Source organism: Gymnodraco acuticeps, unplaced genomic scaffold (assembly GCF_902827175.1).
Source record: "Gymnodraco acuticeps unplaced genomic scaffold, fGymAcu1.1, whole genome shotgun sequence".
NCBI lineage: Eukaryota > Metazoa > Chordata > Actinopteri > Perciformes > Bathydraconidae > Gymnodraco > Gymnodraco acuticeps.
In genome coordinates, this window is record NW_022990016.1 from 1,819,572 (window position 1) to 1,845,469 (window position 25,898).

The window sequence follows — 25,898 nt, forward strand, 5'->3', positions numbered from 1 at the left end:
TTTACTGTTCAGTACTGGGACTGCACTTTGGCCTGTCAAATAAAATGAAAAAACGAAACAAACCCCTTCTTATTTCTGAATTTAGCACTTGAAAATGTTTGGCTTATTGAAAGCTAATGTGCATGCAGGGTTCTTGCAGTTTGGAATGTGTATCTTCATGGTTGATTGGACAGCACCATTTGGATAAAAATGTCAACTATAGTCATAGACAGGGCCGTCCCTCCCTACAGGCAGATCATGCAGGCTGCATGGGGCCTCACATTGCGCAGGGGGCCTCGGCTTATGAGCTCGGCTCAGTTTTTGAGCATGTAATAAGCATGTTTTGTCTTGACTATATTACAATTATATTATAATAAAATAATATAGTATTTATATTATTGAATTGATTATGATTATTATTATTAGTAGTAGAAGTAGTTGCATTAATTATATTTTAATCTTTTTGAGGCTAGTATTTGGCAGGAAATGCAGACGTATTCACCTGTAAACGCATACTGAACGACATACATGCACATTTACCTCACTGTATAAAAAAGTAACTGTGTTGATAATAATAATAATAAACAGGATTTATATTTGCAAAGTACTTTGTTCCCAAAACATTTCTTTTCACTCCTGTCAGTTGGGGGGGCTATCATGACGTGATAGTTGTGGGAAACATCACCTTTGTTTGCTCTTCCTGTTCCTCTCTATTTCCTCCCTGATGCACCTGTCACAGAGGGCGGGGTCATGATGTCACCTGGAGGGGGAGGGGGTGATCCGCCTCTCTTTCTCTCTGCGGGAAAGTTGTTCCTCAGGGCGGCTGTAAACACTTGTTTTTTTTTTACCTCAGAGAATAAACAAAACCTGCCTCTCCAACATGGCGTCTACAGGATAAAGAAGAGGGACTATGTACAGAAGCGGATATACAACGTTTTCCTCCAAATACTCAGGATTTCTGGTGGATTTTGAGTCTCCAACAATAGGGTAGAGAGTGAAGCCTCGGCGGAGGGATACACAGCAACGAGATGGGAAATATGATACTGATGGCGCTTCTGCTGGCTCGCCTGCCGACAGGTGAGGCTTTAAAGGCGTTTCAGTAAACACAGTAAAGCCTTACAATTATACTTCATCAAGACGTCTCTGTTTTTCTTCCAGTGTGCAGCTATTTAAAAGGGAAGCCACCTAAGCAAACAATCGAAACTAGCAGTGATGTGTTCAAGTTAATTATTATCGGCAGGTGTACACAGGACAAGGCCGACGGCTGTCACGTGACTGCACACCACTAATAGTTTTTTGTCCAAACATTTTTTTTAACCTAAACGTTTCACAAAAGGAATCAGCCTCTCAGATTGATTTAACATCTAATAAAACGTTATTACACAAATAAAGATTCAAATAATTATAACTTAATTTGCTGTTGAGCTGAAATAATTATGTACATAAAGAACAGGGTTAGTGACACATGTTGTGTATACATGGATCAACTTTAAAGGTCGTTAATCAAGCATACATTTAAATAATTATCTCCTAGTAGCCTCTCGCTTTTTTTCCTGCTCTATATAAAAAGGTATTGAAATACATTTTATTTTATTTCATTATCAGTTAATCTGCAGATTATTTTCTGGATTCTTCCATTAATTGTGGAAAACCATCAGAAATCATTAAAACATATTAATCATAATTCCCATGAACCCAGACTGATATATATCAATGTTTAGATATTCAGTGTAGCAAGGAAAATACCAGCAGCAAATTCTCCCATTTGATTTAAACTATTAATGGATAATCAAGATAGTTAGTTACAGATACATTATACTTACTGTACATTACTTTTGGCAGAACTAGTAATAATCAAATAAACATTGAAGAGTTTTAATTTGATAACTTTTTTATTGAGAGGACATTAAATGATTTATTTGAAAATAATATACAACAATAATTGGTTGATCGAATAGTGGTAGCCGTAACTCTTCTCAATCCTTTGTTGATTAATCAATTTGTTGTTTGGTCCATACAGTCAAAGACTTCATCACATGTTCAAAATGTCTTCGAAATTACACCTCTAACAGAAATAATAAAATAACTGTCGAATAAAATAAATAAAAGCAATAATGTTTTACATTTTAAAGGAAAACCAGGACATTTTCATTGAATAATTTATTAGTAAAACTTTAGATTTTAACTTATACGTCTTGCTCTAAATTCTACATCACAACAAAGTCCGGATACTGATCACATCTTGGAGATTTTGCAATGTATGTAAATATTTTTGCACATTTCTATAAATCTCAGACACCTGCAGTTCCTATTTGTATACAATTCTCTTTTAAATAACTATTGTTTGGACGGGATGATTTCAAAAATTCGTTCTCAGTGTTTCTTTCCATATTTGTTGTACCCTCGACATTCATTTAAAACTTTCATGTGCGTCTTTTATGCCTATTTTGACATTAGACAACTGAGACAAACTCTGACAAACATACATCTCCATTAGAGTTTTAGACGCCTTGTTTGGAGAGAAAGTGTTTCAGTGTTGACCTTAAACCTTAACTGATCATTTTCTCAATTAGCAGACGTCGCTGTCATCGTGATGTTTTCTCTTGCTCATCGTGATTGGCAGCTGTTATGACTTAATGATGTAGTACAATATGCTCACGCTTAAAGACTTCTGTAGTAAACTCATAACCAGTCTGGCCAGATTTTTTTCGCTCAAGCATTCAGGAGTAAAGCTGCAAAACAAACACACACTGACACACAGACACACACACACTGATTTAAAGATTGCGTCACATGTGCTGTTGTTTTACATTTGTTTTTATTTTACCAGAGCTGCTTGCCGTCCAGGTGATTGTTCCGGAGACGGAGAGAAGTACGACGCTCTTTGCCTCTGTGATCATCCTCTGCGATTATTCCACCTCAGCGAACGCTCAGGACGTCCTGGTCACCTGGAGGTTCAAGTCCTTCTGCAAAGACCCCGTGCTCGATTACTACTCCACAGGTGAGGCTTATGTAGCTCAACCAAACCACTAATAAATACATATTGGTGTTTTGCAAGTGGCATGGCATATTAACTTTTAATAGTAGTTTTAATTCTTTGGAATACTTTTCTTATTTGTATTTTATTATATATGTTGCATTGTTGGAGGAGCTCGGGTCATAAGATTTTCATTGTCATTTATACACTGTAGCTTATGTGCGTAGGACATTAAAACCTTTGAATCTTGAATATTTTCATGATATTTCATACCTTTTATAAGGGCAGTTCTTGAGCTGATCCGAGTCATGGAGTGGATACACTAATTATTTTTAAATGGTTAAATGGTCGAAGGCAAGTGCCCTTCTAGTTTCATGAGTTGTTCTTATAATATCTGCACTTGCAATACAATTTGGCTTGTTGCAACATAATGCATACTTTTTCACGGTTGGGATGAAGCACACAGTTAAAATATAGTGTTTAGTGTAACCCCATAAAATTGGATACATTGAAAAATATTTCCTTCTGTTCCTGAAGCTTATCAGGCATCTCTGCAGCTGGGTCAGGACCCGGCCAACGACTGCCCGGACCGGCAGCGCACGGTGCGCACGGTGATCCAGAAGAGAGGCACCAGTGAGCCCATGCTGGGAGCCGACTACAGAGAGCGCAGAATCACCATTCAGAACAGTGAGTCTCATCCCGTCATAATGTTCAAAACTGATGTTTAAAAGCTGTAATTTGATCAAGTTGTTGGTCATCTTATTGCCGCATATCATTCTTTCCAGAAATGACGACTAGTTTTTTTTATTTTTTTACTTTTCCATCACTTTATTGTTACTAGTGTGGTTGTTAGTCTGTGTGTAGTGTCAATACAATCATATATAAATACATTTTAAGACACAGCACGGTCAGCATATATTCGTATACAAAATAATGTACTATATAATTACAGTACATGTATGTAAGATAGTGTAGTTTGTTAACATAGTGTATGTTAGAAAAATAACTATTCGCCAATCTGTGTTTGACTTTGCCGATGTGTTGAGTAAACTGAACAACAAAAAGAAAGATAATATTCAAGTATCTTTTTGTCAGTCATCCAGTTAAGAGCACTTTAACCCTGTATATTCTTCTTATTGGAGGTAATGGTATGTTTTCTGTCAACAGAGGCGGACCTCGTCATCACTGAGGTGATGTGGTGGGATAACGGCGTTTACTTCTGCTCCATCGACGCTGCCGGTGACACTTCAGGGGACTCGGATCGAGAAGTCAAACTCATCGTGTACCGTGAGTTTCCTCCGTTAAGATCGCATAGATACCTTTTTTGTTTTCATCAAAAAAAGTACTGGAATCAGCATAACTGCAAGTGACTGTCCTTCATATTTGTGTATTCTGCAGACTGGCTGACGGTGCTGCTGATCATCCTCGGGGCTCTGCTGCTCCTCATGCTGCTCTGTATCTGCTGCTGTCAGTGCTGCCCTCAGAAGTGCTGCTGCTACGTCCGCTGCCCCTGCTGTCCTCAGACCTGCTGCTGCCCCGAGAAAGGTACCAGAGAGGCCTTTTGTCTGTCTGTTTTACCCTTAGGGGACAGTACTTTACACAAAACTGATTGAGCAAAACTTTTAAAAACATACTTTCTGTTTCTAGAAATGTATTTTGTTTGTATTCGTCTTTTAACTATGTTTTGATTGTATTATTACCCTTACGGCCCGTCTACACTACAGGCATAAAAAAAATCTTGAAGCTGGGCGTGTCTGAAGCTTGGCGATTTTTTGCGACCAACAACCAATCACATGAATCTCCCGCCCCCGACATACAAAGCAATAGCAATGTTAAAACGAAGTAAGATATAAACTCCCCAAACAGGCGAAAACCTACCAGTTTCACCCACTGTCTCTGCCACCTCCCTCCATGCCTGGTTCTTCCGGTTTGTATCCCGTTAATAGTTCTGGTCGGAAAGAACCGGGTGATTTGCTACCGTAATTTCTCGTTTGGAATATGAGGAAATTAACTGCGGTCTGGCTCTCCCAGCTTGCACGCGGTTTGATTGGCTAGCGCTTGTACTGGCGGGAATTGCATAAACGGGATTTGATTGGCTGATGCCAGCTTCGAAAGCATCAAAAGTTGAACATTGCTCAACTTTTGATGCTCACGATACTTGCAAAGCCATGCTCCGCTCCCCACAATGCAGTTCGGCGAAGATTCAAAATCTTCTACGTCACCCCATTCAAGTGAATGGGCGAAGCTTTGAAAGTATTTTTCGATGCCTGTAGTGTAGACGGGCCGTTATGGTTAAGTATGTGTATGTTTAAAAAGTTGTATATGAGTTAATTATTTGTACTATAATGCACTTGTTTGATTTACAGTCAGCACTTTGGAACATCTCCTTTTTTAAAAGTGCTGTATAAATTGAGGATACTTACCTAAATAGCTACTTATTTACTTATTTTGTTTGTTACCTAATTAACTAGTTAGTTAGTTTATTACTTAGTTACCTACTTAGTTGATTTCCTTTTATTCAAAGGGACTGTTTCCTTACATTTCTTGTATTACTGTTCTGTCATTTACTAATTTACCGACCGACCTGCCCACTTCCTCACTCATTCACTAACTTAGCAGCAATCGAAGCCTTTTGCAGTTTCTGTTTTTGTTCAGGTCTATTAGCTCAGTCAACAGCGGGTCTCTCTGACCTTTGACCCCTCTCCACTCTGTTTGCAGCTGTGATGCAGCACAGGATGATAAAAGACGCTCAGAAGGCGATGGGCCCCTGGATGAACGGTCAACCCATGTATGCTCCCATCGGCTCCAACGGCTCCTCTCAGGGCGTTCCCATACTTTACTCAGGTGGGTGACACAAAGTTACACAAAAGACTTCCTTTAATGTTTTGTTAAATCATTTTCTTCCACACGGAAGGGCGTGTGTTTGACTTGGTTACAGAAGTGGGAGAACAAAATGTCCTCACACTACTTTTATGTTTTGATTTGAAATATAAAATCCATTTTACATTTTCAAGCAAACAACACATGGGTTAAACAGTTGTCCTTTTAATTATGTAAATAGAAAGTATGTGAAATTGCTGGACAAAGCTGTTTGAGCTAAGACCATATACTAAATCATGTTTATTTTAAAAGGTAAATGTAACTATTGTATTTTGAAGATAAACCACAAGTCGTTCTTTAACTCAACTAGATTTTGTCCTGGGGCAATGCCTTTTTAGAGATAGGAACCTTTTTATTAACCTTAAACATGTTGGTGGTTTACACATTCATTGGTTTTCTTGTCTTTCAGCTCTTTACTTATCAAGCCCAAAACGTAACCGTTTTTAACATTATTTTGCCGCTTACAAATACAGTAACATCAGTGGTGCAAATAGGCTACTAAGCCAAAGATCGGCTATGCTTTCATTGCATTTCTTCATTTAAAAAATGAACTGTTGCCTGTCAATGAATAAAAATAATGGAGAAAACATTTTAACATATGCTGTTATACAGTATATGAAAAGACCCAAAATGAACACTGTAAACACACTACTTCATTACTATAAGGAAACTATTTAAAATGCATTTGTGTAGGAAAAGAGTCTGTCCAAAGCTTTATGAACCTCATTCACACCAACGGTGTTTCAGGGCCGGTTCGGAGCTGGAGCTTGAAAAGCACCGGGTTTTCCTGTTACACCGCAGCGGAGCAGCCTCTTATACCTCATTCACTCCGGTTCAAGCTCCGTGCTAGAGCTTTTCAGGTTCAGAACCAGTTCTTCGGTATAGCTCTGGCTCTCTTCACACCGCCCATAGTCCGACTGGTAATGCGTCGTTGCGTCATCGTTTGCGTCATGACGTAACCGTTTGCGTGCCTGCTTCATAAAGCCAAACCGTGTGGATGAAATCAGTTGCATTCATTTCTCATGGCTCTATCTGCAGCTTTTCCGGAGTCATTTCTGTGGTTTAGTTATATTCTTATGAAAAAGTGTACTCGTGTCAATAAAGGTTTTTTTAAAACACAACTGCTTCCGAGGTCGGTCTTATTTCTTAAGGTGGACTGAACCATGAGTGTGGAGTAACGTTCTATCTTTCATTGAAATGAACTGTAACCTTCACCCAGGTATGTAACAGCTGTTCTCAAATGAACACGTGAAGTAAAGTTTAATATTTATAGTTTTATAGATTTATAATGAGAGGTGATCAACGTGAATGCTCAGGTTCCACCTTAACACGCAGACACGTTGCTTCACCATGAGCAGAAAACTTTATACAGTCTATGGCAGAAACACTGAAACTCTTGTTAAGTTTCTCCATCGTTGTGTACAAACTGGATAAAACGCGGGCTTTTTGTTGTTGTTCAGGAGTTGATCTGTCTCTGCCCCCGCCTCGACGTAAGCGTGACGTATGTGGTGCTTTTGCTCTGGCCGGACAATTTTTTGGTGCTTGAAACGAACCGGATTCCGGAGCTAAGAGGCTGCTCCGCTGCGGTGTGAAGAGGAAAACCCGGTGCTTTTCAAGCACCAGCTCCGAACCGGCCCTGAAACACCGTTGGTGTGAATGGGGTATTAGCTCTGGAATCCGGTTCGTTTCAAGCCAAGAAAGGGTCGTAAATAGCCATATTGTATTCGGACTAGAAGTGGCTGGCTTAAAAAATGACGATTTCTTTGAACTGCCACAAAGCTACACCCAAGAGTGCATGCCTGCCAGCAGTGGGAACATTCCTAGACAAGCGGACCTACAGAGATGGCCTCATCTGAAAAATGTTAATTTGCCTGAAATAAATGCAGGGATTGGACTGTTGATAGGAACCAATGTTGCTAAGGCCTTGGAACCATTGGAAGTCATACGCAGTGTGGATGATGGACCCTATGCAAGCAGGACAATCCTGGGCTGGACAGTGAATGGACCACTTAAAGGAGTGAGTGGGAATGTAATGGACTTTGACAAACCAGAAGTATCTGTGAACAGAATCTCAGTTGTGAATTTGGATGGACCTTGGCAACAGCAGTTCAGCGCAGACTTCCCTGAATGCAGATTGGAGGAACAAGCTGGAATGTCAAGAGAGGATCTCAAGTTTAAGAAGTTTGCGAAAAGAGTGTTTTTTTCAGCAAGAGTCAAAGAAGAAGTGTAAAAAGAAAAGTGTTTTAAAGATGAGAAGAAGCCTCCTCTCAAATCCCAACAAAAGCCCTCTCCTTCAACGGCTGCTGAGAAAGGCCCCCGCTGCAAACAAAGAAATGGAGAACGGGATGAAGTGGACCAACGTGCTCTACAAATCAAATCAAATCAAGTTTTATTTATATAGCACATTTATAAACGATTTTTGGTCGAGCCAAAGTGCTGTACATCAAATAAAAATAGCCTACAGTAGAGACACTTTACAGCAAATACAACAGCACAGATTGTTCAGAATATCAGTATGAGAAAAACGACACCCTCTGTCCTTAGACCCTCACATCGTACAAGGAAACACTTCCAGAGAAAACCCACAGTTTAAAGGGAAACAATGGGAGAAACCTCAGGGAGAGCAACAGAGGAGGGATCCCTCTCCCAGGACGGACAGACGTGCAATAGATGCCGTGTGTAAATCGAAGAGATAATACATTTTACAGCATATAGACCGAATGTTAGGAAATGCATGTCTCTGTAATAAGAAGATGAATCCACGAGGATGTCAGCTACAATCCTGTGGAGGCCATCAGGGAAGCAGCATGACGAGACCCAAGGCAGGACCGCAGAGACAGGTTCAGCCACGACCCGAAGTCCACGACTTAATCCAGAACTCAGGATAGAGGATCCAAGATACAGGACTACAGCAAGAGGATCAGCCTCGACTCCGGATCCCGGTGTAGATATAGATACAAAACAAGAAAAAAGATTTGGCTGGGTTAATCGGAACAAGAGAATACACAGACACAGACAGAGAGGGAAAAGGTCATTGGATAAAACAAGGCCGAAGGACTCAGAGTCAAAGATGACGAGGACATGCTGCGCTCCTCGTTAAGAAAGGAGTGAGGCGATCAAAGCGAGAATATCGTGGAGAAGATGCAGAAGAACTTCCAACATCAGTGACTTCTTTTCCACAGTATTGACTCTTTTTGACTGACAGACTTAAAGGACACTAAGGACTGTCTTTGACTGAGCCAAGGTGGTGGTACCTTTTGGCCTAACTGACTTGTGACTCGTACACAGAAAAGAAGAAGGAAAACTACACATACATGAACTGCAACTGCATGGACTTGATTACTAAGCTATAATTGTCACATGTCTCCCATTTGAATTGTTAGTAATTATTATGTATACTATCCTAATAATTAGAGGCTGGTGTGTAGGAGCCATGATCAATATTGATTGGTTGGCTTGGGTCACATGGGTATGGGTGGCACTCATTATAATCCTGTTCACCTGTGTGAGGTGTGGGTGTCTGGAAGAGAGGGTGACACAGGGCCGTTGAACTTTTTTGTTGACCGCAAGAATACAATTGCTTTGATTATAACAGTGTATATGTCTGAGAACCGAGTTTTTTCATTAAACTACAATACTACGAAACAGAGCTTCAGATCTCAGCGAATACTTTTTTAGCGTGTCATATAATAGCAAACAGGCCCGGCCTCAGCCTCTCAGCGACTTAGTTTGTTTCCTGCTGTCGCTACATAAACCAAAGAACCGGTTCTGAACCTGAAAAGCTCTAGCATGGAGCTTGAACCGGAGTTGCGTTGGTGTGAATGAGGTATTGTGGTTGATTACTGTATTTGCTAACATTATACATCCTAAATATGAACATTTTACACTGTTGCGTTTAATGTTTGTTTCTGCTGCCGCCATGTGGCTGAAAATAATAGTAAGCTGTAAGATAATTAATGTCTTTCTCTTGCTGTCTTTTTTTCAGGCTCGTACTCGGACTACCCCACCAAACAAAACTTTGCCATGGCTCCCATGCAGATGTCCCCCATGGACCTCCAGCACCAGCCACCTCCCCCTCCTCCACACCACGTGAACAGCAGCATGCGTAGCAGCAATCGAGGCTCCGGACAGGTGTTGGACTACCTGGAGAACCAGGTGAGGGGTCTGGATGTGAGAGTCCCTCCGATGGCTCAATACTCTCAGCAACACATGCTGCCGCTACAGCACCAGCCTCAGTACCAGCACCAGCCTCAGCACCAGCCTCAGTACCAGCCTCAGCCTCAGCCTCAGCACCAGCCTCAGTACCAGCCTCAGCCCCCCCCTCCTCCTTCAGTTCCCTACACCCCGGGACCCCCCAGTATGCTGTCAGCCCTGGATGAGATGGGGGTGCGAGGGGTAGAGAGAAGAGTGATCACCCTGGCTCCCATAATCCAGCGTGTTCCCAGCTTCTCCTTACACAGAACACCTGGAAGTGGCGACAGAGCCCGAGGGGGTCCCAGGATATCCAGCCAGTCGAGCGGGAGCACCAACCGCTCGGTAGGGGGCTTCCTCCCCCCCCGCGGGTACAGAGACGCCTCCCCTCCCAGGCGGGGGATCTTGCGTGAGAACAGCGAGGACTCTGAATGGGAGAACAGGCGAGCAAGAACGCCACACAGGGGTTCGAGGAACGAGAGAGGGGGTTCGGCCGGGAGGAGAGGAGGGGGATCCAGACCTCGAGCTCGCAGTCGAGACGACCTGATGGAGGAGCTGCACAGCAGGGGGGTCCGCAGGGAGAGGAGCTACTCGCCCCCCCCGCGACGCAAAGCCTCCTTGAGCTCAGACGACGAGGACAGCAGCGGTAGAAGGAGAGCAGGGAACGGGAAGGACTGGCCGGAGAAACCCCCGAGCTACTTCTCTATCGAGAACCAGGCGGAGCGCATCAACGGCCGGAGGAACTACAACCGCCTTTCTGTAAGAAACGAATACTAATCTGAAACAATGTTCTGATGAGTTCTGAATCCTGGTGCTTTCCTTTTGTTTCTTTTTAGGCTTTCTTTTATTGCTTTTAGCCATGCTAGCTATCAGTCAACCACTCAAATTGCAATTTCATTATAATAATGTCCTTCTCGAAGGGATTTGGGATTTTAGCATTTGCAGACCATTTACATGAACATAAACCTATATAAAACACTACATGAATAGGGCCCCTTTAAATCAAACTTTTGTCATCTGTTTATTCTGTGTTTGTGTGCATGCATGTAAACACACTGTATTTATATACATATGTTTTTTCTCAAAAATGTTACTTAAAATTCTAATGAAATTAGAGAATACTCAGTACTTTCAATTTGAATGTATTTTATTCAAATAACAGTATACAAAAAAGCCTTTTGATATTTCACAGACCAGAAATCATGCATATCCAATTTTTTTTTATTCTATTATCTCCACCTTTTAACCTAATTCCTGCTCTTTCACTTTTCTCTCTTAGGATAGAAGTTCCCGTAGCGGCACCAGCGTAGTCATCTGAAGCATTTCTATCTTCTTCTTTTTTAAATAAATACTTTTTCCTGAATGTTTCCAGAACGGTGAAAATGAAGACAAGCAGTAGGCACTTCCATCTGTTCATCAGCGTGCAAGTATCATTGATGATGTAAAATGTGATCCTACAAATATTTTGTTCGAATAGACTTTTGTTCTGTATGTGATTGCAAATAATATGAAGTTATATTAAGCGTCTGTGAGACTCTTATTCAAGCTGTAAATGTGTTCCTTCTGGTGATGGATAAAGGTATCCTCCTTTTTGGTGTTTGAAGTAAAGGATTGTGTTTCAACAATCAGATTGGTGTATACTGTTTAGTAATAGGTTCATTATTGTGAACATGTTCTGTGTGAGACAGATTTGATTGTTTTCTTAATAATTTCTTGTACTATTTAAAGTGACTTTTTACCTTCCATCCATAATAACAGTATAAGCAATACAATCTTTATACATCTGTAGAAAGACAGACTCAGGTAATGAAGTTTTTGCATGAACACCAACAGATAATTGTGATTTTCAATAATGTTTGGTTACAATCATGAATAGAGATGCATGTGATTAAATGTGTTTGTTTTAAATAAATCTTTTTATATTCAGCCTTTGTGAAGTTTGTCAGTTTTGTATTTCAATTAATAATTCATTTATTGTTTCTCATTTTACTTAACAGTGACATTTCTGTTTAGTTTTGCCAAAATAAGTACCATTTGTGTGATATTTGAAGTAACAATTTCACAGTATTGATTTTAAGTTTAGAGTATAACTCTGGAAATCTGTGTTGTGATTAAGTCATTGTATCATATGCTGATACAATGTTTTTCTGATTGCAATTTTTGCACAATATATCCCCCTGTGTTGTATCACAAAATGGAAAATTGCTATCTATTTCGGGCCAAAAATGCCTGAAAAAAATGGAAAGTAGTGGAACAATTCTGCCCTATTTAAAATGTTTAATATGAGCTCATTAAGCCACAACATTTATAAATCGTATTTTGATGGTAGTGTTTCATGGTCTTCTATCTATGATAGCAGTGTCTCATTTCGGTGTAAATAATCCGTTTTGAGAATAGATGACATGATTTTGAGTACAGTGTTAATTTGGCAAGAGATGTGTCGAGTTTTAACAGGGGAAGTGTGTGTTGAGAGTTTTATGTTTGGTTTCAGGAAAATGTGTTTAAACTATGGGAAAAGACTGTATAGAAGCTTTTCTGACAGCAGGGGGAACCAGAGTATATTTTTGATAATCTGCAGACTGCACAGAGGTTCAGGCGTGTCAGTGAATGACTAAGAGATGTAAAATGTCAGTTTTTCCACAGCTTTTTTCTCCTTATGAAACAGAATCAAGCCAGGAAATTCAACAATGCCACAGTCATTAGCCACTATAGACTAAACGCACGTTCTTTGACTTAGTGAGACCTATTTAAAGAGAGTTGAGTAGAATTTTCAGAGCAGATGTTGAATCTAAAGTTGTGTTTCAGGATCATAGGAGGGAGATGGACGGGGGTTGTCCCGCCTCTCAGCCTGCATGCTGCGCTCTGATTGGTGGATCCAGCAGGGAAGTGAGACCTTCAGAGTCAACGGATCCTGGAACTGTCGATCCGACACAACAACAGCATACTGATAACTGGTTGTTAAAGCGAGCACTGGACAAAGAAACGCCTCCTATGAAGATTGAAGTCAGAGGAGAAGCAGCTACACATCGTTTTCAGGTGAGGCTAACTCTGATATTAGCCATTTGCTAATTAGCATTAGCAACTGTGCTGAAAGTTGCGTAGAGAAAATGTTTAATTAAGATAAAAACAGCGGACAGCTAACATTTTCCAACTGAGCTAAATCAGCCTAACAATTCATGTTGTTAATATCAACACACTGAAGACATCGGCTTGATTATTTCCTTAATATCTTTCAATGTATTGTCTATTTTGTATGCAACTTGTTGTTTATCGCTGTGATTCAGCTTGCTAATGCTCACTCACATTGAAGCAGGTTGTTGACAGGAATAAGTTGTGTGTTATTCACGGTATGTGTGTCATCTCTAGGTCATGCGTCCTTTTCCTGAACTAGAAGGTGACTTGTATTGTTTCACCTGCAGGATTTCACTGACACTTTGTTGTGTTTTTCTTCCTGGTGGCCTGCAGGCAGCATGAACTCCCTCCCAGGAAGAGCCGCCCTGTCTCTGTGCAGACGCTCCGCAGCAGCGGGCGGGATGAGGGTCCTCTCCCCGGGGCTCCAGGCTGCGGGCATGCCGGCCTCCGTGCAGGCTGTCCGGGTCTGCCACTCCGGGACCAGTCCTAAGGGCAGCATCACCACCAAGAAGCGGGGATACGACATCACCAGAAACCCACACCTCAACAAGGTTAGTGGATGTGTTTTCCCACATCCCACTTTCTGTCCATGTCAGTAAATAGCCTACCTGCAAACAATGTTCCATGTTTTCTCTTATAGACATGACAACAGGTAAAGGTGAGGTTGGAAACTCACCTGTTGCCCACATGTGAGGACATGCTTGGCTGTATATGAGTTTAGCACAACAGAACATTTAGATACAAAATAATCCGTATACAATATGTGGCAGCAACTATTAGACTTATAATTAATGAAGTATTTTCGTCTCTAGGAGAAAATGACCCAAATAAGTGCCTAAGTGCCAAGAGACTTTTCAGATGGGTTAGGGCAGGGGTGTCCAAACTACGGCCGCTGACCATTTTGGATCGGCCTTCAGCAAATTAACATATAACAAACTTCAGCTTGTCTTATATTGTACTTCTTAGATATGTATGTTCAAATATATTACACAGTATTCATGTGCTAAGCCCAATTTTCAAATAAATTCAGTCCATTAAAGTTGAAAACAAATCTAAATTGATAATAAAAAAGCAGAATAACACATTTACATAACCTTGAAATATACCCTTCATATTTCCTCTTAAGACAAGCAATCTGAAGCTTCTGTTTTAAGAAATGAGCTGCTAACAAAATAAATCAAATCAAATCAATTTTATTTATATAGCACATTTATAAACGATTGTTGGTCAAGCCAAAGTGCTGTACATATAATAAAAATAGCCTACAGTAGAGACACTTTACAGCAAATACAACAGCACAGATTGTTCAGAAAAACGACACCCTCTATCCTTAGACACTCACATCGTACAAGGAAAAACTTCCAGAGAAAACCCACAGTTTAAGGGGAAAAAATGGGAGAAACCTCAGGGAGAGCAACAGAGGAGGGATCCCTCTCCCAGGACGGACAGACGTGCAATAGATGCCGTGTGTAAATCGAAGAGATAATACATTTTACAGCATATAGACCGAATGTTAGGAAATGCATGTGTCTGTAATAAGAAGTTGAATCCACGAGGATGTCAGCTTCAATCCTGTGGGAGCCATCAGGGAAGCAGCATGACGAGACCCAAGGCAGGACCGCAGAGGCAGGTTCAGCCACGACCCGAAGTCCACGACTCAATCCAGAACTCAGGATAGAGGATCCAAGACACAGGACTACAGCAAGAGGATCAGCCTCGACTCCGGATCCCGGCGTAGATATAGATACAAAACAAGAAAAAATATTTGGCTGGGTTAATCTGAACAAGAGAATACACAGACACAGACAGAGAGGGAAAAGGTCATTGGATAAAAGTTATTCTTGATAACCCTCTAGAAAGATCTCATGAACTTCCCCACTCAATCTATCAAGACCCGAGCAGTTCTATTTGAAGTCCAAGGTAAAGGCACAGACCGGCGCATACCGCTCATGGAATCCCTCACCATATGAATTCTGACCCCTCAAGTGTACAAGTGAAGAGACACCATGTGTCAGCTCCTTTTTAGAATAGTATTTCTTCTCTTCTCTGAGAAACAAGGGTATGAAAAGAACAGCCAGAAACAGAGGAAGAGAGGCACAACGTGACTACGTAAATGCACTCTCCTAAATATTAAACGAGTAAGAGGTGAAGAAACACAAAGCCAGAAATTGAAAATAAAAGGCACCATCATGCTTCCCCTTAGAATAGGGTGGAAATTATGAAGACCCAAATTATGAAGAGGGGACATGGGATACTAGTGAAGAGGGACAACAGTGAAAAGGCCCAACGTATCCAACGTACTAGCACTCTCCAAAGAGACAGAAAGTCAAAGTATACGCCGAGAGGCACAACGTGACTACGTAAATGCACTCTCCTGTATAAATTAATTCAACGGAAAGGGGGTGAAAAACTAAACTAATCAAAAGAAGGAAGTAGAGAGGCCTAAATGCCCTCTCCTAGATTCAGTTAAAGGAAAGAACTGGGGAACAAACAAGTACAGGAGGAAAGGCCCAACGAGTCAACGTCAACACACTCTCCTAGAATAGTTCAAGGTAAACGGGGCAGGAAGAATATAGTAAGAAACAGAGCTGAAAAGGCGTCCAAGAACGCTTTCCCTCTGTACATCATCAGCGTAACAATGGAAGGGGATATTATGTTTTGTGAGAATTGAACCTAGGGGCAGTATATACAATAGGAAAAGGATGGGGCCCAGAATCGAGCCTTGGGGAACCCCACAGGTAAGAGGGGCTTTAGCAGAGGAGAAGGCACCTAGCTGCACTGAGAAGCTACGGTCCGTCAGGTAAGACCTAAACCATGCAAGAGCAGAGCCTGTAATGCCTGCGGACTGTTCAAGCCGTGACAACGGGATACTATGATCCACAGTGTCAAAGGCAGCAGTTAAGTCTAACAGCACCAAGACAGCTGGGCTGCCTGAATCGGCGGCTAAGAGCAGATAATTAAAAACTCTTAAAAGGGCTGTTTCAGTGCTATGCATAGGTTTAAAGCCAGACTGACATTTTTCATGGATGCCATGCGTGGTTAAAAACGACTGCAGCTGGGCGTAGACTACTCGCTCCAGGGCTTTAGATAAAAAGGGAAGCTGGGAGATGGGCCTGAAATTCTTCTTTTTAAGTAGTGGCTTAACCACGGCATGTTTGAAGGCAGCTGGGACACATCCTGAGCTAAGAGAAGTGTTTACTTACAAGCAATAAAACACTTGCTCCAACTGATTCAAAAACATCTCTAAGGAAGCGAGAGGGAATGCTGTAATGGCCGCAGTTTGTCGGCCGCAGGTGCTTGACTACTTCCGAGAGAGAAGAGAGGGATACAGGCTCAAAATGGTCGAGGACAGCAGGGCACAGAAAGGGAGCAGGATCTGGGGTAGCACTAGTATAGGCTAGCCTAAGAGCAGATACTTTTTCGATACCAAATTTAAGAAATGTATCGCAGAGAGTAGTTGATGGCACAATTGGAGAAGCATCACAAGGATTAATGATCGAATTCAGGACATTAAAAATAACTTGAGGTTTATGGCTGTTTTTAGAGACTAACAGAGAAATATACTCTGTTTTGGCTGCTTTGACTGCCGTCTGATAATCGGAAAGGCAAGCAGCTCTCCATCAAACCCGGAGAGCTGTGTTTTTGTGAGCTTTTTTCCTGACAGCATTTTCAAGTATCAAGAACAATTGACCTTCATTGGATTGATTTTTCCAACTTATAACTGAACTTAAGAGGCAAAATACCTCGCCTCTAGTGAGTGGCCCAGCCCTTGGTATATATTTCTTTATGTGGCCCTCGGTGAAAAAAGTTTGGACACCCCTGAGTTAGGGTTATTATTTCAGTGACTAGAATTTGAATATTTTTATTTTATTTTGTAGTTTTTAAGTACACTACATGTTCAGATGCAATGTGAATTTGAGTGCCTCAGGCCTGGTGGTAATGTACGGTGAAAAACCACTAAGGAAAAACGTAAAAGAATGCATTCTTGAAAAAAAACACTCAGCGTTATGTTTTCTAATTTACATATGGAATGCGTATTTAAGTATTTGTTGTGAAAATATAAAACTTAAAATTGAAATCTAACCTGTGTTCCTCCTTTGTTCACATAACTGTGTCTCGCATTACATTATGTCGTGCATACCATGATTTATGGTGGTAGAAAATATATAAACAGAGTATACCATGTAAGTAAGACCACATGGTGCGGCATCGCAACCACATCTGGAGATATCTATGGTTCTCCTATGTATCTGTCCTTTTCTACATCTGTCTTTTGCAGTCACAGTGTGGAGAGGTAATGTTACTGCATTTTCTCCAAAGTCAGTTCAAACAGGGGGTACATAGCAGGACGGATACAGACACTATAGCTGAGTTTATGGCTTTAATTTGGGTTGATAACAGTCGGTCACAGTTCCTGGTGCCCAGTCAGCATTTACACGCTGACTCTGACTCACAGGGCAATCCAGAGGAAACAGTCAGCAAATTGAGCTTTTGACTCTCACTTGGATGTAAAATAGTCGTTTTAATAAGTTAATGTTACTTGATGGGTGTTTTTAAACATGTTTTCTGTGCAGACTTAAGCATGTTCACTTTCAATAACCCTTTCTTGACCTTTACACATATTTACCACTATCACACAGGTTCTGTGTAATGATAACTAACACTGAATAGCTACAGTATATGGGATACATACGTAGGCTGCAACTAAGGATTGTATCTTAAAAGCTTTAACTGAAAATTGTTACTAAAAAATATACATGCAATACAAATGTATTGCACAATAGCTGTGCTTTATTTTAACTGAGCTATGCCTGTGGCAAGCTATAACAGGCATTACACTTTGCCTTTTTCTTTTTCTTTTTTGGTGTAGTGAAGCCTCACTTCAGAGTGTTACCCGCCGACTATCTTTGGTGTTATGAAGTGACTGAGCTCGTGAATGTCTACGGGAGGGCGGGGGAGCATCGCTGCGGGGCAACTGTGGACCTCTGTCGCTGTCAGCGCAATTTATATGATGCCGTTTAAAAAAATTAAGGGCGGTGCCGGCCGTTCAACGGCCCGCTGACGACCCGGACGTTCTGTGATTCTCCAGGTCCGCCCTGTATTCCACCGGTGTCCACCGCAGCACCGCGGTTGCAGATCGGACCCAGCTGGAATACCGGGTCTACCGCGTTTAGGAACCGTTAAGCAGAACCGAAATTGTTGTATTTTGTCTAGCGGTTACCCTGTTTATCAATGAATCTTATTTTATTTGTATCATTAAAAACATTTTTATTTGTCTATGAAACCCCCCCCCCAAATCGTCACATTTCCATCACAACTCTAATGAGGTGAATGGGACATCTTAATCTTGTTCTTCCAAAAGTCCAAAATGTATTTAAAAGTGATGTATGGAAAATCAGCAAATCCTTATTTGAGGGGTTGGAATAATAATAATCGATGTCTTTTTTAATACTTTTCTTACAAAGATGACTGAAAAAACAATTGCATATCAAAATAGACACCAATATGTTCTCTGTCATTCAACAAATCGATTAATTTACAAATGATTTCAGTTTTACTGGATACATTAACTGTACTTATTTAGAAAGGCCATATTTCTGACCCTGATCTCTTTCTCTCTGTAAACGGGCCAGGTCGCAGTGACCTCTCAAATGTCCGACTATCAGCTCATAACCATATAAATGCAACACGTGTTATTATACGTGGTAATATTATGTTGTAACTTTACAGTAATGTATGATAAGGTTTAGATGGCAGCCATTACGAGGGTTAAGCAGGTTCTTCCTCTCACCCCCTCATTTAGCTTCTCTCTGTTCTCGTTTGTTTACATGGTGGTTAGGAGTCGGCTTAATGCGTTTACTTTGGCGCCTCTTTACCTGCTCGCTCGGATGGGCTTATCTTAGCGCTGGTAATCCATCACTTTCTCTTCGGCCATGTTTGCGTTTGACGTTTACATGTAACAGTCTTCCATTCAAATAGAAGACCCTAAAGTGGTGCATAATATTGGAAAAACGGACATTGCCATTTTGTTTCTGCCATATATGTTTGAGAAAGTATCACCAGATGACGAACAAGTACCTGTTGTTGGTCAACATTTTTCTTTCATTAGACATCATATTTTCATTTAACTGACATTACGTTTCTTTTTACAACCTTTTTGTTTGTCGCTGATTTTCAGAGCGTGGTTGACGAGTAGCAAGGCTTGCTTTAAATGTTGGTTGGATACAGGTGCACCCTGCATCTCAGTCACTAGCAACAAACTGGGTATCCAAGAACCCTAAAATTAGAGTAAATATATTGTATTAGAAAGATTCTCTTCTCGGTTAGTCTTAGAAAATGAAAACCAGATGGGGTGTTTCTAACAATCAGTAAAAAAGTTGTAGCATGATGTGTTTGGGTTCATTTTCCTTGCTTGACATCGTACTTCCTTTGATGATTATTGCTCATTCACATTCACACATATTGTGCAGTCCCATTAGATTAATTTAACACTTTGCTGTGACATTTCTCCTTGTCTAATGATAATCTGGTTAAGCCATTGCTGTATCAGAGGATCTTCTGTAATGACCTCTGGCAGGCAGACCTTTTGTCCTCCATGCTCTTTCTTGCCGCTGTACAGTAAAGTGTTGTCAAACTGTTGGGCATGTATCTTAAAAATACTCCCTAATGGAAAGCATGCAGCTTGTGGAACAACTGTAGACGTTATGATCGTATGCCGGGGCACTATTAGCAACTAAATATCTTATCCGGTGTCACATTTCACACCAGCATGAATCATTTTACGGGACATGTAAAGTTAAATTCACAGATCCGCCGTAGACAAACACAAGCTGGCCTAGGAAGGAGGGAAATCCTCAAGTTTCCTCTGACGTGCAAGATTCAAGAGGAAATTCAGAGTGCGATACAGCGAGGAAGAGGAAAGAGAAATGGAGCTGACAGGGGAGTGAGTTCAGGCTCACACACTATTGGAGAGAATAAATAGATTAAACCTCACGCTCCCCTCCGATCACTCTTTGGGAAATCTGCCAACGCCGAGACAGAGGAGCGACTCTAACCAGAAGGCAGGGGGGGTACAAGTTGCTGCTTTTTCAGAGTAAAAGCTGCAACTTGTGATGTGTTACTGCTCGAAGCTACAAACATCCCAAGAACTCTTCAAAGTTTGCTCTGTTCCCAAACAGAAATGCTAAATTTGGACCAAAAAATGCCACTCTATTTGGGCGTGGGAATGAGTCATAACCAACCTCAAAAAGGCATGACTAACACATGAGTCACTGAGGTCTGCTTTCTTATTCATTCAGTGGACTTCACCCTGTGTAAACTCTCTCTGTTGTATAACCGCGTCTCTTCCACTCTGCAGGGCATGGCGTTCACTCTGGAGGAGCGCCTCCAGCTGGGCATCCACGGCCTGCTGCCGCCATGCTTCCTCTCCCAGGATGTGCAGGTGCTGCGTGTCATGAAGAGCTACGAAACCCGCATCAACCCTCTGGACAAGTGAGAGAACAGAGATTTAGGAATATAAGAACATGTTTTTAAAAGTAACTGATAAACCCCAAACAAATCGATGCCCAAAACCCGACATAAACGCATACTCTTAGGGAGTGATAAAAGTAAGAAGTTCAGATTTACCTCGTCTCAATATCCCCACAGCTCCTACGAATCTGATATTATACGCAAGTGACTGTTAATACAACACAACATAATTAGTAGTGCTACTATAACAAAACAGAAAGGAAAAAAACCCAACATATTGCAAAAGGGGCCCTAAGATTCCTCCCATACATATATATATATATATATATATATTTATTTAAAATGTGAATCCTCTCCATGTGCGTAACCAAAACCACTTCATACAGAGGAGACATTTATAAAAATGCGTGTTAAGGAGCTGCAGATGTTGAATGGGCTCAACCAATTCTCATATGATTGGTCAAAATCTTCTTTAGCACCTCGTTTGTTGTTGTCATTCGTCGTGTGATTAAAAGTTTATTTAGTGTCACGTCAAATATTTGTTGAGCTTGGCTTAGTAGTTACATAAACATCACTGAAGCATCCCTGGTTTGAGTCTTTTCTGGGATGTTGATGCATGTCATACATTCTGTCTGTCTCTTCCTATGAATCTAATAGCTTGATTTGCATAAAAAAAGATTACCATATGAAATACTCAATATTTTGTATTATGCTGATGCATTGTTTGATTGCTATACAGTATAATATACTACTAGTTTTATACAGCTTTAGTATGGTAACTTACTTTAGAAATCCTTACTTTTGGGGATCCTGTATTGGTTGTGAGTCCTTGAGACAGATACATATTCAGCTGTCTCTCCCTTTCTCTCACCTTCACACACACTCTATATCTCCTGTCTATATTTACACTGTAAGTTGTCTCATGAATGCAGAATTTGTATGTGCACTTCAACATGTCACACTGTTAAACAAACAAGTTTGAAGCCATACTAGCAGTTATGAGAGCTGTTTGCACCTTAAGAATATAACAGTCAACTTTATTGTCAATCTTCCAATTGGTACAGACAGAGAGATCGAAATACCGTTTCCCACAATCCCGAATATAAAAACAAATGTACATAAAAACATGTGTGCAAATATTTATATATATATATATATATATACACAGTCAAAGACACATTTTTACATGTGCACACATTAAGACCTAAAAAATTGAAATAACAACAAAATAAAAAGAACATTAGTTTTGCAGTGATGAACCAATGTATTGGATGAAATGAAATGTGGACCTGATGATGGCGCTATGAAACCGAATCAGGGATATGAAGCGGATGTGGGGTGCTACCCACTTCCTACTTCCACCAACCCCCCCCCCCCTTATCTCTCTCAAATACACTATGTTGAATTTCGTGACAGCATTTTGCGCTGCTATTTTGATGTTATTGTGGTTACATAATCTCCAAAGAACGACATCCTGTATAAACACCATGACTACACATACACAGAATAACCATATCAAACATGCATAGTGTTCTATGCTGCATCTGGTTCCAGACAGATGATAATTGTGCAGAAATACTTTAGCACAACTACAATTACCTTTCTTATAACATAAATCCTGATGTCTGATGTGTCTCTGTGTCTCAGGTACATCCTGCTGATGACGCTGCAGGACAGGAACGAGAAGCTGTTCTACAGAGTCCTGACCTCTGACATCGAGGAGTTCATGCCCATCGTCTACACTCCCACGGTGGGCCTGGCCTGCCAGCAGTACGGCCTCGCCTTCAGGAGACCACGGTGAGATTCATCTCATATAAACCATAGCTGCACGGGAACACTATTTACCAAGGTTTTATTTCATTCCTGCATTGTGATAAACCTTCTCATCCAAGGACCATTTTAAATGTTTTTGAAAAAATATATTTTCCGGCCCATCATCTCCTCTCCATCTAATCTCAATTGCATTGTCCTAACAAAATAACAAGATCATTATTTGTTAACTTGACATTAGCGTTCACATCATGTTTCAGCTGCACACTGAGGAGTAATTATATCCAATGGTGGGTGAACTGAGGTCAGTGGTGATAGGGATACAGGGTAAAAATACAAGCAAAAACAAATCACAGTTAGGTGGTTGACTGAGTGTGTGGTCATACAAAAATTCCCATTTAGCAGTAAATAGACATAATATTCTTATAGTATACATTTGAATACATTTCTATCCTTTTTTTAATGGCTACCTTTCCATGCAGGAAATGTAAAAGGAATCCCAAAATAGTTCAGTGAGACATGCAACCCTGACTCACTTAGCCTTACAGCACAAACAACACTGCTGCCTTAATTTATAATTATAATAATTACAACCTTTCTGTTTTCAGAGGACTCTTCATCACCATCCATGATAAAGGCCACATCGCCACCGTGCTCAACTCCTGGCCTGAAGAAGACATTAAGGTACAGATGTAAACCTTTTTATGCCTGAGAAATTATACTTTACACTTTTATAATTATTTAAGCAAGCGGTAGAAGTAGGTCACATGACTTCAGGTCACCTCTGCTAAGCTAAAGACAGCTGATGTTCTGCGTGATGATGTTTACTTTAGTCAGTCACCAGTGGAGTATTTACTGATGTATTTTGTGCATGAACAAATATCTTAAGCTTGTGTTAAACGTGACCTTATTTCAGGCATCTGATCAAAAACTCATTGACTTCAAGACGAATGGAATTCCCAAGTAAGTCCTGCACCACTCAGTATCAACAACTAATGTCTCTCTGTGTGTGTGTGTGTGTGTGTGTGTGTGTGTGTAGGCCGTTGTGGTGACAGACGGGGAGCGTATCCTGGGTCTTGGGGACCTTGGAGGTTACGGGATGGGCATCCCTGTTGGGAAGCTGGCGCTGTACACGGCCTGCGGGGGGGTGAAGCCTCAGCAGTGCCTCCCTGTGCTGCTGGACGTCGGCACCAACAACCAGGTGAGTTTAAACACAGAGCTGCAGAAAGCTTTATGACTTTATATCTGCCTCATTATGTGTCAAATTCCTCGTGCGTGTGAACCTACCTGGTAATAAACCCGTTTCTGATTCAGATTTTTCTTATCAGTCATTACCTGATAGGGTCCATTAGGATTGGGCCATTGTTTCTATTGCTATGCTTTTTAAGCCTTCTGAAAGCAATAGATAAAGCCACCCCAATAAGCATTTATAAATAAGTTCGGGCATTTGAATTGAAATATTTACACGTCACAAAAATGTATTTCATAGCAATGTCTTCTCTTTTCAAACAACAACCCTGTGTGTAGAGCAAGTTGAAGTTGAAAATTGCTTTTTACATTGCTGTAGAATACATTAACCCCTTCAGCTGTTGATATTTGAAAGCCAATCAGGACCTATTAGACCTTTTTGACCTATTAACTTTGATTAGTTCTTGAACAGAAATGCAATTTCAAGTTGTCTTTCTGACTGTCTGATTGATTCTTGGTGCAGGCGCTGCTCGACGACCCTCTGTACATCGGACTGAAGCACAAGAGGATCCGAGGAAAGGAATACGACGAGCTGGTCGATGAGTTCATGCAGGCAGTGACGGACAAGTGAGTAGAAAATGCAAATGACTAAAGAATCTGCTGGTGGCAATACTCAAGCCTTTTTGTTGGTCTGACAATACTGTTGTGCTTTCATTATTGGAGTATGTGCAATGTAAACTTGCGTGATAATCAAACCACTATGTGCAGTATTCCTAAACCGACAACAAGTACTACAACATGTTGTGCTTGCGTAATAACGATAAAGTTCTTGAATTTCAATCTCGAATGTGTCTTTGTCGCTCTGCAGGTACGGGATGAGCTGTCTGATACAGTTTGAGGATTTCGCCAACATCAATGCCTTCCGCATTCTGAATAAATACAGGAACAAATACTGCACCTTCAACGACGACATCCAAGGTACTTCGATATTTACAGCTTCCCTCAGGCAACCAGTGCTATAAATGTAGCTTTTTACACAATACTTATTTATTTTTTGTGTTAAAATCATAGGCAAATATATAAAATGGGAGAACAAATTACACTTCTTTCACCATACACATTCAACATGACTAATTTCCCCACAATATTTCCGGACCATAAATGCCACATCCAAGATGGATTATGTTTTAAAATGTAATCTCAGAATAATGTAAAATTATTTTATAAATTACTAATATAATCCACATTAGCATCAACATGAATATGATCATAGATACTGTCACAGTTGATTTTTAAAGGAGCTCATATCATTAGCAACTCATTAACCAGGTTGTTCCTTAACTTTTGATGAATTTGATCATTTATATTTGACCATCAATTAAATTAAATCCAGGTTTTGTTGGCGGTTTTGGGTATGCTCCAATTTAGTAAAAACACTGCAAAAGTTGCGTTGCTATCTCACTTCTCAAGGTTAAAGTTAACCACAGAGATTCACTTTAAGATTTAAAAAAAAACACTGAAGTAAAAGCTCAGAAAAGGGACTGGTTTTGCATGAAATATGCAGGAAGACAGACCTCAGATCATGTGTGTTGCAGAAGCCAAGTTTCCCACACCCCCCCCTGCTGGAGTTGTCTGGTAATCAATCTGCCTCCTGCTGGTGTTAGGAGAAAATTATACACATTTTATAAGAAACCCTGTACTGAAGCTTTTATGTATTCTTAAAATTATTAAATGTATCCTCTTAATTTATTCATATGATTTATGATGCAGTGTTTATGGATATTTAATCCAGTCTGTGTCCATGATATTGAAAACAGCCTAGTGACATTGTTAAAAAAAAAAAATCATAGAGCAATTGGTAATTCTGTTTTTATTTCTTAAAATAATCCCCTTAGCTCAGCTTTGATTGCTTGAAGGGGAAAAGGGGCGTTTTAATGTGGCCTGGCAAGCTTTTCCAGATAAAAGTCAAGCAGCTACATTTTAAACAATTTGGAATTAAAAAGGTTGGAATAGACCCACCTGGTATTCAGAGGATTACAGTCTAAATTAGAGCTACATTTATCCTCACATTTCTTAAAGGTGTTTCCCTTTTTTCTCTTCAGGCACGGCCTCAGTAGCTGTCGCCGGGATCCTATCTGCTCTGAAGATCACCAAGAACACACTCTTAGATCACACCGTGGTTTTCCAGGGGGCCGGAGAGGTGAGGACATTTGGCTTTCTAGGGTTTTATTCTGTTTTAAATTAAAACTGCTGCCTGTAATCCCTAAAGGCCCGGACACACCAATCTGACAACAAAGAACTGACACAGACG

The 25,898-nt window shown here is 40.6% G+C and overlaps 2 protein-coding genes across 3 annotated transcripts in view; both read left to right on the forward strand.

Moving 5' to 3' along the window:
- The first annotated feature begins 771 nt into the window (after positions 1-771).
- ildr1b (immunoglobulin-like domain containing receptor 1b) lies at positions 772-11,956 on the forward strand. Of its 2 annotated transcripts, none has more exons than XM_034213676.1 (8): positions 772-1,056; positions 2,810-2,980; positions 3,494-3,643; positions 4,124-4,243; positions 4,355-4,501; positions 5,675-5,800; positions 9,822-10,786; positions 11,307-11,956. In XM_034213676.1, exons 1-8 carry the CDS (start codon positions 1,008-1,010, stop codon positions 11,343-11,345), a joined length of 1,767 nt encoding a protein of 588 aa, XP_034069567.1. In that variant the 5' UTR covers positions 772-1,007; the 3' UTR covers positions 11,346-11,956. The 2 variants fall into 2 exon arrangements, with proteins under 2 accessions (XP_034069567.1, XP_034069568.1); XM_034213677.1 differs by having other exon boundaries at positions 11,400-11,956.
- Positions 11,957-12,903: 947 nt separating this feature from the next.
- Positions 12,904-25,898, forward strand: part of me3 (malic enzyme 3, NADP(+)-dependent, mitochondrial) — a 21,193-nt gene continuing 8,198 nt past the window's right edge. The window contains exons 1-9 of the mRNA XM_034213790.1: positions 12,904-13,063; positions 13,493-13,710; positions 20,517-20,650; positions 22,277-22,426; positions 23,008-23,083; positions 23,439-23,600; positions 24,111-24,214; positions 24,456-24,565; positions 25,690-25,787. Coding sequence (XP_034069681.1) covers positions 13,498-13,710; positions 20,517-20,650; positions 22,277-22,426; positions 23,008-23,083; positions 23,439-23,600; positions 24,111-24,214; positions 24,456-24,565; positions 25,690-25,787 — 1,047 coding nt within the window. The 5' untranslated portion in view covers positions 12,904-13,063; positions 13,493-13,497. The remainder of the gene's footprint in view (positions 13,064-13,492; positions 13,711-20,516; positions 20,651-22,276; positions 22,427-23,007; positions 23,084-23,438; positions 23,601-24,110; positions 24,215-24,455; positions 24,566-25,689; positions 25,788-25,898) is intronic.

What these genes read in the sequence shown, in the direction of transcription:
- ildr1b (XM_034213676.1), top strand. Translation starts at nt 1,008, where the DNA reads ATGGGAAATATGATACTGATGGCGCTTCTGCTGGCTCGCCTGCCGACA. An exon ending in GCTGGCTCGCCTGCCGACAG is followed by an intron (nt 1,057 to 2,809) that starts GTGAGGCTTTAA and finishes TTATTTTACCAG; the next exon opens with AGCTGCTTGCCGTCCAGGTG. An exon ending in AGTCAAACTCATCGTGTACC is followed by an intron (nt 4,244 to 4,354) that starts GTGAGTTTCCTC and finishes TGTATTCTGCAG; the next exon opens with ACTGGCTGACGGTGCTGCTG.